We start from the raw sequence: 12,630 nt of genomic DNA on the forward strand, positions 1-12,630 counted from the left end.
TCATAACGCCATTATGTCATGGATTAGCGAATGCACGCTGCTGATGTTGACGAGACACGGTGAAAACATGTTAGTTTGTCACATCTAACGTCTTGACAAGAAAGAGCTGCTTGGTTAAAATGAAACCGACAATATGCAGAAATTACGTGCAAGTCAAACAAACGTCAGATATGACGCCACGTGAAAGGTCAAGTCCGTGTGCAAAGAATTTACGATTTTCATTTTTCATTGTTTTTTGCAGCAACAATTGGTGGGTAGTAATGAGCTACATTTTCATCTCAATAATTACTAAATAACTGTGAAATAAATTACTTTTTTATTTTTTATGTTAAGGCAACAGACTCTTTACTTTTACATGATAATTTTGCTAAAAAATAAATACACGGTCACCCCTGACCTCACAATTAAACAGTGTTGGAAAAGTTCACTTTCGACACCAATTAGCTCAAAGTTCAGTTCACAACTTCCAAACAGGAAACAAGTTGAGGTAGGAAATGAGTTTGTCATGATTTGTATTTGTTATTTTTGGTTTAGTATTTGGTTTCATGTTTTGGCCTTGTATATGTGTCTTGTCTCGTCTTGTCTATTGTGTCCACCTGTGCTCGTTTACCCAAGCCCTAGTGTCAACCAATCCGGTCCTTCCAACCCTCCATGTCTTGTCCAGGTGCTCCTCGTTGTCTCGTCAATTTGTGTGTATTTAGTTCCCTGGTTGCTTTCAGTTCTTGTTGGTTCATTGTCATTTTAAGTGTCGCTTGTCCCTGTCGCTTGTCCCGGTTGCCTGTCCCTGTTGCCAGTTCCTGTCGCCTCTCCCTGTAGTTGGTTTCCTGTCGTTAAGTTTTTCCAAGTTCCTTGTTTGCCTTAGTTTTCTGTTTAATAAATGCCCTTTAAGTCACCCCTGCCTGGCTTCCCTGCGTTTGGGTCCTCATCTTCCTCAACCCTGACAGAATGAACCAACCAGTACTGGACCCAGCAGGAAGCTCATGGCAACGAGTTCGCCGTCCCCGCTCAAGCTGGTGCCCCCCTCAGCCTGCCGACCAACCCCTTCGTGTGAGTTCCATATGTTCCGCCAAGCCAGTTTGCCACTCTTCTTCGTCTTGTGTTAACATCTTTGATTACGACACCATTTTGTCCCCCCATGTTTTTGTTAATTCAGATTTAGATGATGACCCCTATTTTCAGTTGTCTGATTCCGAGTTTGACCCAGATTTTTCTTCTCCCAGTCAGTTTTTGTCACGGTTTCCTTTCGAGTCCTTTGAGTCCACACCTGAATCACACCCATCAGACCTTTACTTGGGCACCCGGTTGGCCATCTATCCTGGACCTCCGCGAGGTGGTCAACGACGGCGCCCGAGTAAAGGATCTGCCACCTCTCGTAATAGCACCCACTTTTTACACCCTGAGTCACGTTTTTCCGATTCACTTAGTTCACTTCGTCCGTCTGTTTCTGTACCTCGTCCACAGTCGGTTTCTGCACCACCTTCCGTTCGACCCACGTTTTGTAGCGCACGTTCACCAGCCCCTGTAGTCCCGGTCCCTCGTGTCCTTCGCGTCTCCCGTTCCCCTCAATCCCTATGGCGGCAGGCTGATAGGGATCCGGCCCCCGACCCAGCTCCTCACGAGCTGCAGCCTCCAGTGCCGGCCCCTCGCCAGCTGCAGCGTCCTGTCCCGGCTCCTCGCCAGCTGCAGCGTCACGTCCCGGCTCCTCGCCAGCTGCAGCGTCCCGTCCCGGCTCCTCGCCAGCTGCAGCGTCCCGTCCCGGCTCCTCGCCAGCTGCAGCGTCCCGTCCCGGCTCCGCGCCAGCTGCAGCGTCCCGTCCCGGCTCCTCGCCAGCTGCAGCGTCCCGTCCCGGCTCCTCGCCAGCTGCAGCGTCCCGTCCCGGCTCCTCGCCAGCTGCAGCGTCCCCTCCCGGCTCCTCGCCAGCTGCAGCCTCCCGTCCCGGCTCCTCGCCAGCTGCAGCCTCCCGTCCCGGCTCCTCGCCAGCTGGGGCCTCCCGTCCCGGCTCCTCGCCAGCTGGAGCCTCCCGTCCCGGCTCCTCACCAGCTGGAGCCTCCCGTCCCGGCTCCTCGCCAGCTGCAGCGTCCCGTCCCGGCTCCTCGCCAGCTGCAGCAAACCACGCAGCCTCCAGAGTCCCACTCGGGCTCACCGCCAGCTGCTGAGCCCCGTTCCGGCTCCCCGCCAGCGGATGAGCCCCGTTCCGGCTCCCCGCCAGCGGATGAGCCCCGTTCCGGCTCCCCGCCAGCGGATGAGCCCCGTTCCGGCTCCCCGCCAGCGGATGAGTCCCGTTCCGGCTCCCCGCCAGCTGATGAGCCCCGTCCCGGTTCCCCCCGAGCTGCTGGGGCCCGTTCTGGCCTCCCGAGAGCTGCTGACCCCCGTTCCGGCGCCTCGCCAGCGCTTCAAGTCCCTGTTCCGGCGGAGCACGTCCTGCGTCCGCCACAAGTCCCTGTTCCGGCGGAGCACGTCCTGCGTCCGCCACCAGTCCCGGCGGAGCACGCCACGCATCCGCCACAAGTCCCTGTTCCAGCGGAGCACGTTCTGCGTCCGCCACAAGTCCCTATTCCGGCGGAGCACGTTCTGCGTCCGCCACCAGTCCCTGTTCCGGCGGAGCACGCCCTGCGTCCGCCACAAGTCCCTGGTCCGGCGGAGCACGCCCTGCGTCCGCCACCAGTCCCTGTTCCGGCGGAGCACGTCCTGCGTCCGCCACCAGTCCCTGTTCCGGCGGAGCACGTCCTGCTTCCGCCACCAGTCCCTGTTCCGGCGGAGCATGCCCTGCGTCCGCCACAAGTCCCTCTTCCGGCGGAGCACGTCCTGCGTCTGCCACAAGTCCCTGTTCCGGCGGAGCACGTCCTGCGTCCGCCACCAGTCCCGGTTCCGGCGGAGCACGCCACGCGTCCGCCACAAGTCCCTGTTCCGGCTGAGCACGTTCTGCGTCCGCCACAAGTCCCTGTTCCGGCGGAGCACGTTCTGCGTCCGCCACCAGTCCCTGTCCCCGCTGCGCCCGGCCCGCCGCCGCTCCAAGTCCCGGCCTCTGGTGCGCCCGGCCCGCCGCCGCTCCAAATCCCTGCCTCGGCGGTGCCAGACGGCCCGCCGCCACCCCACTTCCCTGTCCCGGCGGCGCCCGAGGACACGCCGTCGCTTCCCGTCGCTGCCTCGGCGGTGCTCGACGATCCGCCGTCGCCCCAAGCTCCTTTTTCGGCGGGACTCGACGATCCGCCAGCGCTCCAGTTTCCTGCCTGGGCGGTGGATGACGACCCGCCGTCGCTTCTCGTCTCTGCCACAGCGGCGCCCGACGAAGCGCCGCCGCTCCACGTTCCAGTCTCGGCGGCGTTCAACGACCGGCCGCCGCTCCACGATCCAGTCTCGGCGGCGTTCGACGACCGGTCGCCGCTCCACGTTCCTGTCTCGGCGGGGTTCGACGACCAGCCGCCGCTCTACGTTCCTGTCTCGGCGGGGTTCGACGACCAGCCGCCGTTCCACATTCCTGTCTCGGCGGGGTTCGACGACCAGCCGCCGCTCCACGTTCCATTCTCTGCGGCGTTCGACGACCGGCCGCCGCTCCACGTTCCTGTCTCGGCGGGGCTCGACGACCAGCCGCCGCTCCAAGTGCCTGCCTCGGCTGCGCCCGCCCCGTCGCTGCTCCAAGCTCCGGTCTCGGCTGCATCCGGCGTCCAGCCGCCGCGTCTCGTCTCAGCCTCGTCAGCGGACTCCATGCGGTGTTCGGGTCATCCTGGACGTCCGCCTGAATGGCCGCCCTTGGACTTATGCGTCTGTCCTCCCGGACGCCCGCCTGAATGGCCACGGCTAGACTCCCTGGTCTGGTTTCCCGGACGGCCGCCTGAAGGGCCACGGCTGGACTCGCTGGTCTGGCCTCCCGGACGCCCGCCTGACCAGCCTTGATTGCGGACTGTGGTCCCGCCTCCTGGCCCCCTTCCGCCCACCCTGATTTTGGACAATTTTCTTTTGTTTGTGTTTGGGACGTCTGGGATCCGTCCCTTAAGGGGGGGGTACTGTCATGATTTGTATTTGTTATTTTTGGTTTAGTATTTGGTTTCATGTTTTGGCCTTGTATATGTGTCTTGTCTCGTCTTGTCTATTGTGTCCACCTGTGCTCGTTTACCCAAGCCCTAGTGTCAACCAATCCGGTCCTTCCAACCCTCCATGTCTTGTCCAGGTGCTCCTCGTTGTCTCGTCAATTTGTGTGTATTTAGTTCCCTGGTTGCTTTCAGTTCTTGTTGGTTCATTGTCATTTTAAGTGTCGCTTGTCCCTGTCGCTTGTCCCGGTTGCCTGTCCCTGTTGCCAGTTCCTGTCGCCTCTCCCTGTAGTTGGTTTCCTGTCGTTAAGTTTTTCCAAGTTCCTTGTTTGCCTTAGTTTTCTGTTTAATAAATGCCCTTTAAGTCACCCCTGCCTGGCTTCCCTGCGTTTGGGTCCTCATCTTCCTCAACCCTGACAGAGTTTTCATTACGGCTATGTCCTTCTATCTGTTGACCACTCTCAAGCGGCGTGACTATATGGGAGGTTACTTCAAGTCAAATTTTGAAGTTAAAATTTGGTTGTACGAACATTCCAAAATGGGCTGTTTGACCTTACAAGTTTGTGAAAAGTCAGACTTTTTTCATTCATTCATATTAGTTTTCCAGATTAACATTCCGGTTCGCATTTTCTCCTAATCATAACCATTTCTTGTAAATCTACCCATTCAATTCATGAGCCAGTTTGAGTATGACACCGACATCAACACCACAGGTGACCATTAAGTATAAAAGAATCACACAGCCTTCAGGCGAAGCAAGTTGGAACCCTCAGATACGAGGACATTACAATTTGTCTCAATCATTAATGGCTTGAGAGTGTTCAGACCGCAACTTGAGCAGCGTGTCACACTTCCATTGCTAAAGTGATTAAATACATTTATAGCCTGTAGGTCTGTCTGTGCCGGACATCGTGTTTCACAGAAAAAGAAAAAAAAAAAAGACGCAATTAAGCCGTTAACAAAACAAGCCGTAGCAAGGATTTGCAAAGTCCTCCTGGTGAAAGGCGAAAGCTGATGTGATGGGAATCAATTATAACAAACTCATCTTCACCTCTGTGAAAAATGCTTTCCTATGAGGATCTCATCCAGACGCACGGATGATGATGCCAACCTTTTTTTTCCTGCCCGAATTATAGATTATAAAAAACAATCTACACATTCATAACATCTGCTGAATATTCATGACGCAGCCTCTTGTTTTGAGACCTACATATATAATGTGCGAGTTCATCTGCGTTCAGCTTTAGTCTTGTCATATTTGCCCCAGGATGCTACTGTCTGGGTACACGTCTGCGCACCTCAATCTGATAAAAGGACTGACTGGCATGCACAGAAATTTAAGTACTGTGCAGTATGTGCTAAATTAATGCAGCAGCACACACGTCATTAGCGCCCATTTTCAAGACTACAGATGCACAACCAAGTGCACAGGGTTTGCCCCCTCAGCCTTTTGTGTGTGTCCAGCCACACTGGCTTTGCAAGACTGCGGCTACCATGGGAGCCATTTTGTCCTGAAACATTGTGCAAAGGCAGTTCTCAGAGGTCGGAGCATAACTCCCGGTCACATAGAGAATGTGACAGCCAGGTGTGTATGCGTGTGTGTGTGTGTGTGTGTCATGGTGTGCATCGGGGTGTGTGTGCGCACGCCTGCAGCTGTACTCTGCAGTGGCACTGAGAGACAAAGCATTGAGAACGCTCCACAGGGATGACATCATCAGTCTGGGATGGTGTCTGCCTTGCCTGTCTCAGGGTCGAGACACACTCATTTCATCCCCCAAGAACGTAGACGCCATGGCAGAAAACAAAAGCAAAAAGAGAATTTGCGGGTGCTCCATGAGAAGCAGAGGTTAAAATTGGAGGATGCTTTGCACTGGACCTTTTGCTGCAAACTTCGAGAGCAGCATGACTAAGAAATTAAAAAAAAACCTTAAAATGTGGGAGGGGGGGGGGAATGAGCCAGACTTTTAGAGTTGCTGCCGTCTCTTGGCCATACTCATTATCCTTGGCCCACACGCCTCACTACTGTCAGGTGTTCATCTGTCTCCACTGGCAGGAGGGCGGCGTGCTGCAGGGATGATAAAGACGACCGGCGGTGCCGAATCAGCACTATTCTTATAGATGCCCCTTTTCTGGGAGGTGGGAGGAGAGATGGCTATAATGCACTAGAGTCGGTGCATACCGCAAGCTGACAAACTGAGGAAATAGGAGGAGGAGGAGGTAAGGTTATTGGGTTGAAAACCGGAATAAATTAGTGAGCGGGAGAGTCTGCAGGGTAGCCGGAGACGGTGCAAATGCTTGTGCGGCGGCACGTCAACGACCACGGCAGCATACAAGCACAAAGTCATTGACAAGGCCATTCTACTTTCTGTATCATAGTGGGAAAAAATACACAATTTACAGTCTATAATTTCAAGGCCATGTACAACATACATGACATGTTTTAGGTTTAGGCCGTGGGATGCTCAGGGGTGTTCTCTCAAGCCTTTGTGCTGCAGTGGGATTTAAAAGACTAATCTGACACGAAGCTAACAACTGCACAGAAGGTGTTCCACATAACACATTGCTAGGCTCACGGATAATAATAAAAACAACTTCCTGATGGCTGTGCAGCGGCTACCATTAGGCCCGGAGGGGATAATAGACGCAACATTAGAAATGAATGAGTCACGTCGTTATCCGCAAGACGATGTGCTCGCAGAGTAACAACATACTTACCTCTCGGCCGGGGGTGCATTAGACGTGGCAAGAAGTGACACCGCAGGGAAAGCTAGAAGGTTGTACAGTTATCTCCGTGCTGTTTATTATGCGAAACAATACAACCAACTACCTCACGCTGCAGAGCACAGACGGTCGAACTGCACCCCCCAGACACGAGCTCACAGTGCAGAAACGCGAAACAATCTTCCTTTGCCTCATTTTAGCCCAGCGGCAAGCAGGTTAAACGTTTGATTTATTTCAAGGCACGTTCTGTAACACTTTCCCGCCCCCATTTTGTACGAAGCACCTTTGTTCTCAGATGTCTATGCCATCTGAGCAAGAGACACGTGCAGCAGATTTCAATATTTCATTTGCGGCAGGATAACATGACTAAATGGAAATTCTGAACGGTAGAATTTAGTGAGGAGTTGAACAACAATGAATTAGTCACGTATTTACAACTCTCATGCAGGTGAGCGTACTACGAAGGTACGACTCCATGCTCATTCATGGGATTCTCAGGTATTTCTAAGCAACTGATGCCCTCTACTGGCGACTGTGCCTCATTGTTACTCCAATGTCAGTCACAAGACTGCACATTGAAAACCAGGGGAGACACCATGGACCTAATGAAAGTTAGCAGTACCTCAATATTTGAATTCCCCCAAGGTCACACAATCCGCAACTTTGGAGGAAAAGCAAACGCCTCAAATCCAATCCATTGTAACTCAAGTCAAGTGTAACATATTTCCAGAGAAATCCATCAACGACTGAGCATCCTATCCGACGCTGCTCATAAACCATAGCAGGTTTCTTACATAACAGTAAGACGCGCCATGACCAAATAATTTAACCAGCATTATAGTCTTCAATTAATTACTTTCTTTGGCATGTCATCAGTCTTCACATACGCTTAATGCAATTACAATTTTTGTTTACACTCCTGTGTGTCACATTTCCATACATGTTTTTTATGACACATACGCAAGTACCTAGATAACAGTTGAAGCTGCTAGAGTGTGACAATCACGCCAACCAATGTCCCTCAATCTCACAACTGTTCTCGGTAAAAAGCAGTAATTTTGGATGGTCTGCGACAGCGGCGTAAAAGTGCCCAACATAGCTGAGATGACAGCAGATATGAAGGGGTGACAGCGTTTTGACAGACAGCAATTAAACGCTGTGAAGACCTGTCAGTCTAATGCAATCAAGCAGAAAATAAAACTGATGGCTGCTGCTGCGTCATCCATCTTTGGTTGCCTGAATCTCATCTCACGTTGACACAATTTCAATGTAAAGCTGCTGCTGGCAAAAGACAGCCTATGTAGGAGTGCTTCACTATTTGCATAAGAAAAAAATATGGTAGAGCAAAGAAGCATTTGAATACAGTGATTTGTCATATTAGACCTCTTGTTGAACTTTGCAGCTATGAATTTACCACATCAAAAAAAAAAAAACAACAATTGCATAGATTTGGCAAGACTTTCACCCTATTGTTTCGGATTGTCATCCTGATCCTATTCTTACGCTGACCCTTCTGCCACCCCCAGCACTCAACACACAAGTCCCTATAGCCCGCCTCTTACCCTTTTAGCCACCCTCCGTCAGCATTTCCCCAGCCGCGCCAAGAATGTCTACAGCTCCCACCGCCTCTACCTTATGTCCCAGAGTGTCGTACGTTCGCAGTCAAATCACGCAGAAATGCAGTGTAATTGTGCCAGTGTCAGCTATCCTCTCGCTTTCTGCTCCCTCCACCCTTTATAGCAGCAGGCTTGTCTGGCAATAGGCATCACGATGGAAATTTTCTTAGGGCTGATCCATTAATGAGTCTAAACTTCAAGGTTTCTTTTAATTATCACACTCTGGCTTTGACACGAGTTGGCCTGCCTTTCTTTGTACAAGACGATGGGTATAGTTCTTCAAAGACATAGAGGAACTACATAGTCAATGATGCGCGTTGCTTTGAAGCTTTGAGTTTGTGGTGGTGGTGATTAAACGACGGAACACAGAGATACTGGAAGCTGAGCTGAACGTTCGGTACAGTTTCAGCAAGTACTAAAGCAGCGGGGCCAATTTTCACATTCAATCAAACATCGGTGCGTCCTCACTTCCACTCGCTTACAATGCAGCCAAACTGTGACACGTTGCAATGCTGACATTGTTTTTCTAACCAGGCTCTTATACCAAGATGGCAAAAGGAGCGTTGCCGTGGGAACCGTTTGCCTGGCAACCCAAACAGCCTGGCAACTAGCCAAACTGTTGCTATGGCACAGATGTGAACCTATGCATGGTGACTTGCAGGTGCGACTGGCGTTTCTTGGCCAGCATGTTGAGGATTATGAGGGGGAAAAAAAGCATGTTATCCACAACTTTTGCCAATATTCTCTACTTGACATTAAGGAACTGCCCACTGGAAAAAACAAACCCAAATTAGCTGGTTATGATTGCGTTGAAGAAATTGTATCTGTTTAAGACTTTTAACATTCAAGCAGAGCTGTGTGGGCATTCTTTACTTTTTTTCCCATAAAATTCATGGAGTAATTTGACACACACTGACAAATAAGCTCACACATAACTGAGAATTCAACCTTTGCGGAGATTGTCATTGCTCCTCGAAGCACATACGTTCTTATTTACTGAGACTTACTCTGCAGCACGAAAGCAAACAACGCTTGTGTCGCTGTCAAAGTGAACAGATGACTTTAAAATTGAAAATTGTGAAGCCCTCAAGGAGCGGAACCATCGAAAAAAACTTGACTGAACTTATAAATAAAATATTTCAAACAACTTATCTGTATGATGCATTGTCACGATGTGTGTTTTTGTGGACCGTTTTGATTCGAATTAGTTTTGCTTCATGCATTGTCACATTTTCACTTTTCTCTTTTTTTCCTCACATCTTGCCGTGCTCATTTTTGTTTCCACCACTTCTCGAGAGCCTGGTTCCTTGTGTCTATCAATCAGCTCATTTAAGCACTCGTGTCTTGTCAAAGTGTAGCTCGTTGTCTTGTATTAAGTTCCCTGGTTTCTTTCAGTCTCTGCCAGATCGTTTTTGTTTTTTTAGTCATGTTTCCCTGAGTTATGTCATGTTCCCAGTGGTGGCAGGTTCTTCCCAGTGTTTGTTTGTTACTTTGATTCATTTTTGGGGGGCAATGGAGAGTGGGTGGCTTTGTTCATTTTTGTTTTGTTTTTGAAAATACTTATTGAGACTGCTGCACTCCTTGCCTCCCACCTTCACTGCACTCGGGTCCTCCACAGTCCACCACAAAACCTGACAGCCGCCTCTGCATGTGTTTTCACACAACTGCTTGATTAGAGCTTGTACAATCAAATGTAGCTCCACCCACCTTCACCTTGACTCTAAATAGAACATGAAATTAAAACAACTGTGCATTTTATTTGGAGTCCCATGCGACAGTTTTACGTTTTTCAACTATGAGAGTCCTTGTCTGCTATTTTTAAGGAAAAAGATGAAAACCTAAAAAACATAAGTCTTGGCTTTGCAGCTTTATCCTGATCCTCAGCCTATATCCAACCCCTCTAAATGTTTTGTGGAAATCGGCTAAGTAGTTTCTTTGTGTTCACGCTAGCTAACTGAAGAAAACTATTCACTTGGAGGAGGTTGGTGTAAACAACAAGCAGTGTGTTCAAACGTCAGATGGAAATATTGTCAGGTCATATGCTTTTGATTAAAATGGCATTACCTTGTGATGCCTTCCTGATTTACATGGAGCAGGTGCACCTCAGCCAGAAGGAAAAGATACTGAAACACACACAGACACATGATGAGCCTCAGGACTTAAATGACTGCTTAACCAAGAGGTCATGGGGTCAAGATCTGCACAGCAAGTGTCACTGGACATTCAAGGGGTGCTCAGATAACATCGTCTAAAAGTGCCGAGGAAGATATATTATCATCTTTGGAGCATTGCAGCATCTTTAAAGCACATTACTGCACAGACAGCAGTTAATCTACACAGCATCATTTTAAAGAAAGTTCACAAGATCAGGGTTTCATTTCTTGAGACCATGGGCACATTATTTGATCAAATCATCAAATTATGGCCAAACTTAAGCAAACACTGTGTCAAGGTTGAGGAAGGTGAGGACCCAAACGCAGGGAAGCCAGGCAGGGGTAACTTAAAGGGGATTTATTAAACAGAAAACTAAGGCAAACAAGGAACTTGGAAAAACTTAACGACAGGAAACCAACGACAGGGAGAGGCGACAGGAACTGGCAACAGGCACAGGCAACCGGGACAAGCGACAGGGACAAGCGACACTTAAAATGACAATGAACCAACAAGAACTGAAAGCAACCAGGGAACTAAATACACACAAATTGACGAGACAACGAGGAGCACCTGGACAAGACATGGAGGGTTGGAAGGACCGGATTGGTTGACACTAGGGGTTGGGTAAACGAGCACAGGTGGACACAATAGACAAGACGAGACAAGACACATGAACAAGGCCAAAACATGAAACCAAATACTAAACCAAAAATAACAAATACAAATCATGACAGTACCCCCCCTTTAAGGGACGGATCCCAGACGTCCCAAACACAAACAAAAGAAAATTGTCCAAAATCAGGGTGGGCGGAAGGGGGCCAGGAGGCGGGACCACAGTCCGCAATCAAGGCTGGTCAGGCGGGCGTCCGGGAGGCCAGACCAGCGAGTCCAGCCGTGGCCCTTCAGGCGGCCGTCCGGGAAACCAGACCAGGGAGTCTAGCCGTGGCCATTCAGGCGGGCGTCCGGGAGGACAGACGCATAAGTCCAAGGGCGGCCATTCAGGCGGACGTCCAGGATGACCCGAACACTGCATGGAGTCCGCTGACGAGGCTGAGACGAGACGCGGCGGCTGGACGCCGCATGCAGCCGAGACCGGAGCTTGGAGCAGCGACGGGGCGGGCGCAGCCGATGCAGGCACTTGGAGCGGCGGCTGGTCATCGAGCCCCGCCGAGACAGGAACGTGGAGCGGCGGCCGGTCGTCGAACGCCGCCGAGAATGGAACGTGGAGCGGCGGCTGGTCGTCGAACCCCGCCGAGACAGGAACGTAGAACGGCGGCTGGTCGTCGAACCCCGCCGAGACAGGAACGTGGAGCGGCGACCGGTCGTCGGGCGCCGCTGTGGCAGAGACGAGAAGCGACGGCGGGTCGTCATCCACCGCCCAGGCAGGAAACTGGAGCGCCGGCGGATCGTCGAGTCCCGCCGAAAAAGGAGCTTGGGGCGACGGCGGATCGTCGAGCACCGCCGAGGCAGCGACGGGAAGCGACGGCGTGTCCTCGGGCGCCGCCGGGACAGGGAAGTGGGGTGGCGGCGGGCCGTCTGGCACCGCCGAGGCAGGGATTTGGAGCGGCGGCGGGCCGGGCGCACCAGAGGCAGGCACTTGGAGCGGCGGCTGGTCATCGAGCCCCGCCGAGACAGGAACGTGGAGCGGCGGCCGGTCGTCGAACGCCGCCGAGAATGGAACGTGGAGCGGCGGCTGGTCGTCGAACCCCGCCGAGACAGGAACGTAGAACGGCGGCTGGTCGTCGAACCCCGCCGAGACAGGAACGTGGAGCGGCGACCGGTCGTCGAACGCCGCCGAGACTGGATCGTGGAGCGGCGGCCGGTCGTTGAACGCCGCCGAGACTGGAACGTGGAGCGGCGGCGCTTCGTCGGGCGCCGCTGTGGCAGAGACGAGAAGCGACGGCGGGTCGTCATCCACCGCCCAGGCAGGAAACTGGAGCGCCGGCGGATCGTCGAGTCCCGCCGAAAAAGGAGCTTGGGGCGACGGCGGATTGTCGAGCACCGCCGAGGCAGCGACGGGAAGCGACGGCGTGTCCTCGGGCGCCGCCGGGACAGGGAAGTGGGGTGGCGGCGGGCCGTCTGGCACCGCCGAGGCAGGGATTTGGAGCGGC

The 12,630-nt window shown here is 52.3% G+C and overlaps 1 protein-coding gene across 5 annotated transcripts in view; it reads right to left on the minus strand.

Annotated features, from left to right (window-relative positions):
• The window catches only part of LOC148329166 (uncharacterized), a 39,567-nt gene that overhangs the window by 6,028 nt on the left and 20,909 nt on the right, over nt 1-12,630 (minus strand). For all 5 annotated transcript variants that reach the window (XR_015845719.1, XR_015845720.1, XM_088307835.1 and 2 more), the window contains exon 4: nt 10,430-10,488. Coding sequence is in view for 3 of the 5 variants with exons in the window: in XM_088307835.1 (XP_088163961.1) it covers nt 10,430-10,488 (59 nt within the window). In the remaining 2 variants the exon portion in view is untranslated. The remainder of the gene's footprint in view (nt 1-10,429; nt 10,489-12,630) is intronic.

The sequence above is a fragment of the Idiotropiscis lumnitzeri genome, chromosome 10, assembly GCF_059441095.1.
Source record: "Idiotropiscis lumnitzeri isolate Australia: NSW breed Sydney's pygmy pipehorse chromosome 10, RoL_Ilum_1.0, whole genome shotgun sequence".
In the NCBI taxonomy this organism is placed as follows: domain Eukaryota; kingdom Metazoa; phylum Chordata; class Actinopteri; order Syngnathiformes; family Syngnathidae; genus Idiotropiscis; species Idiotropiscis lumnitzeri.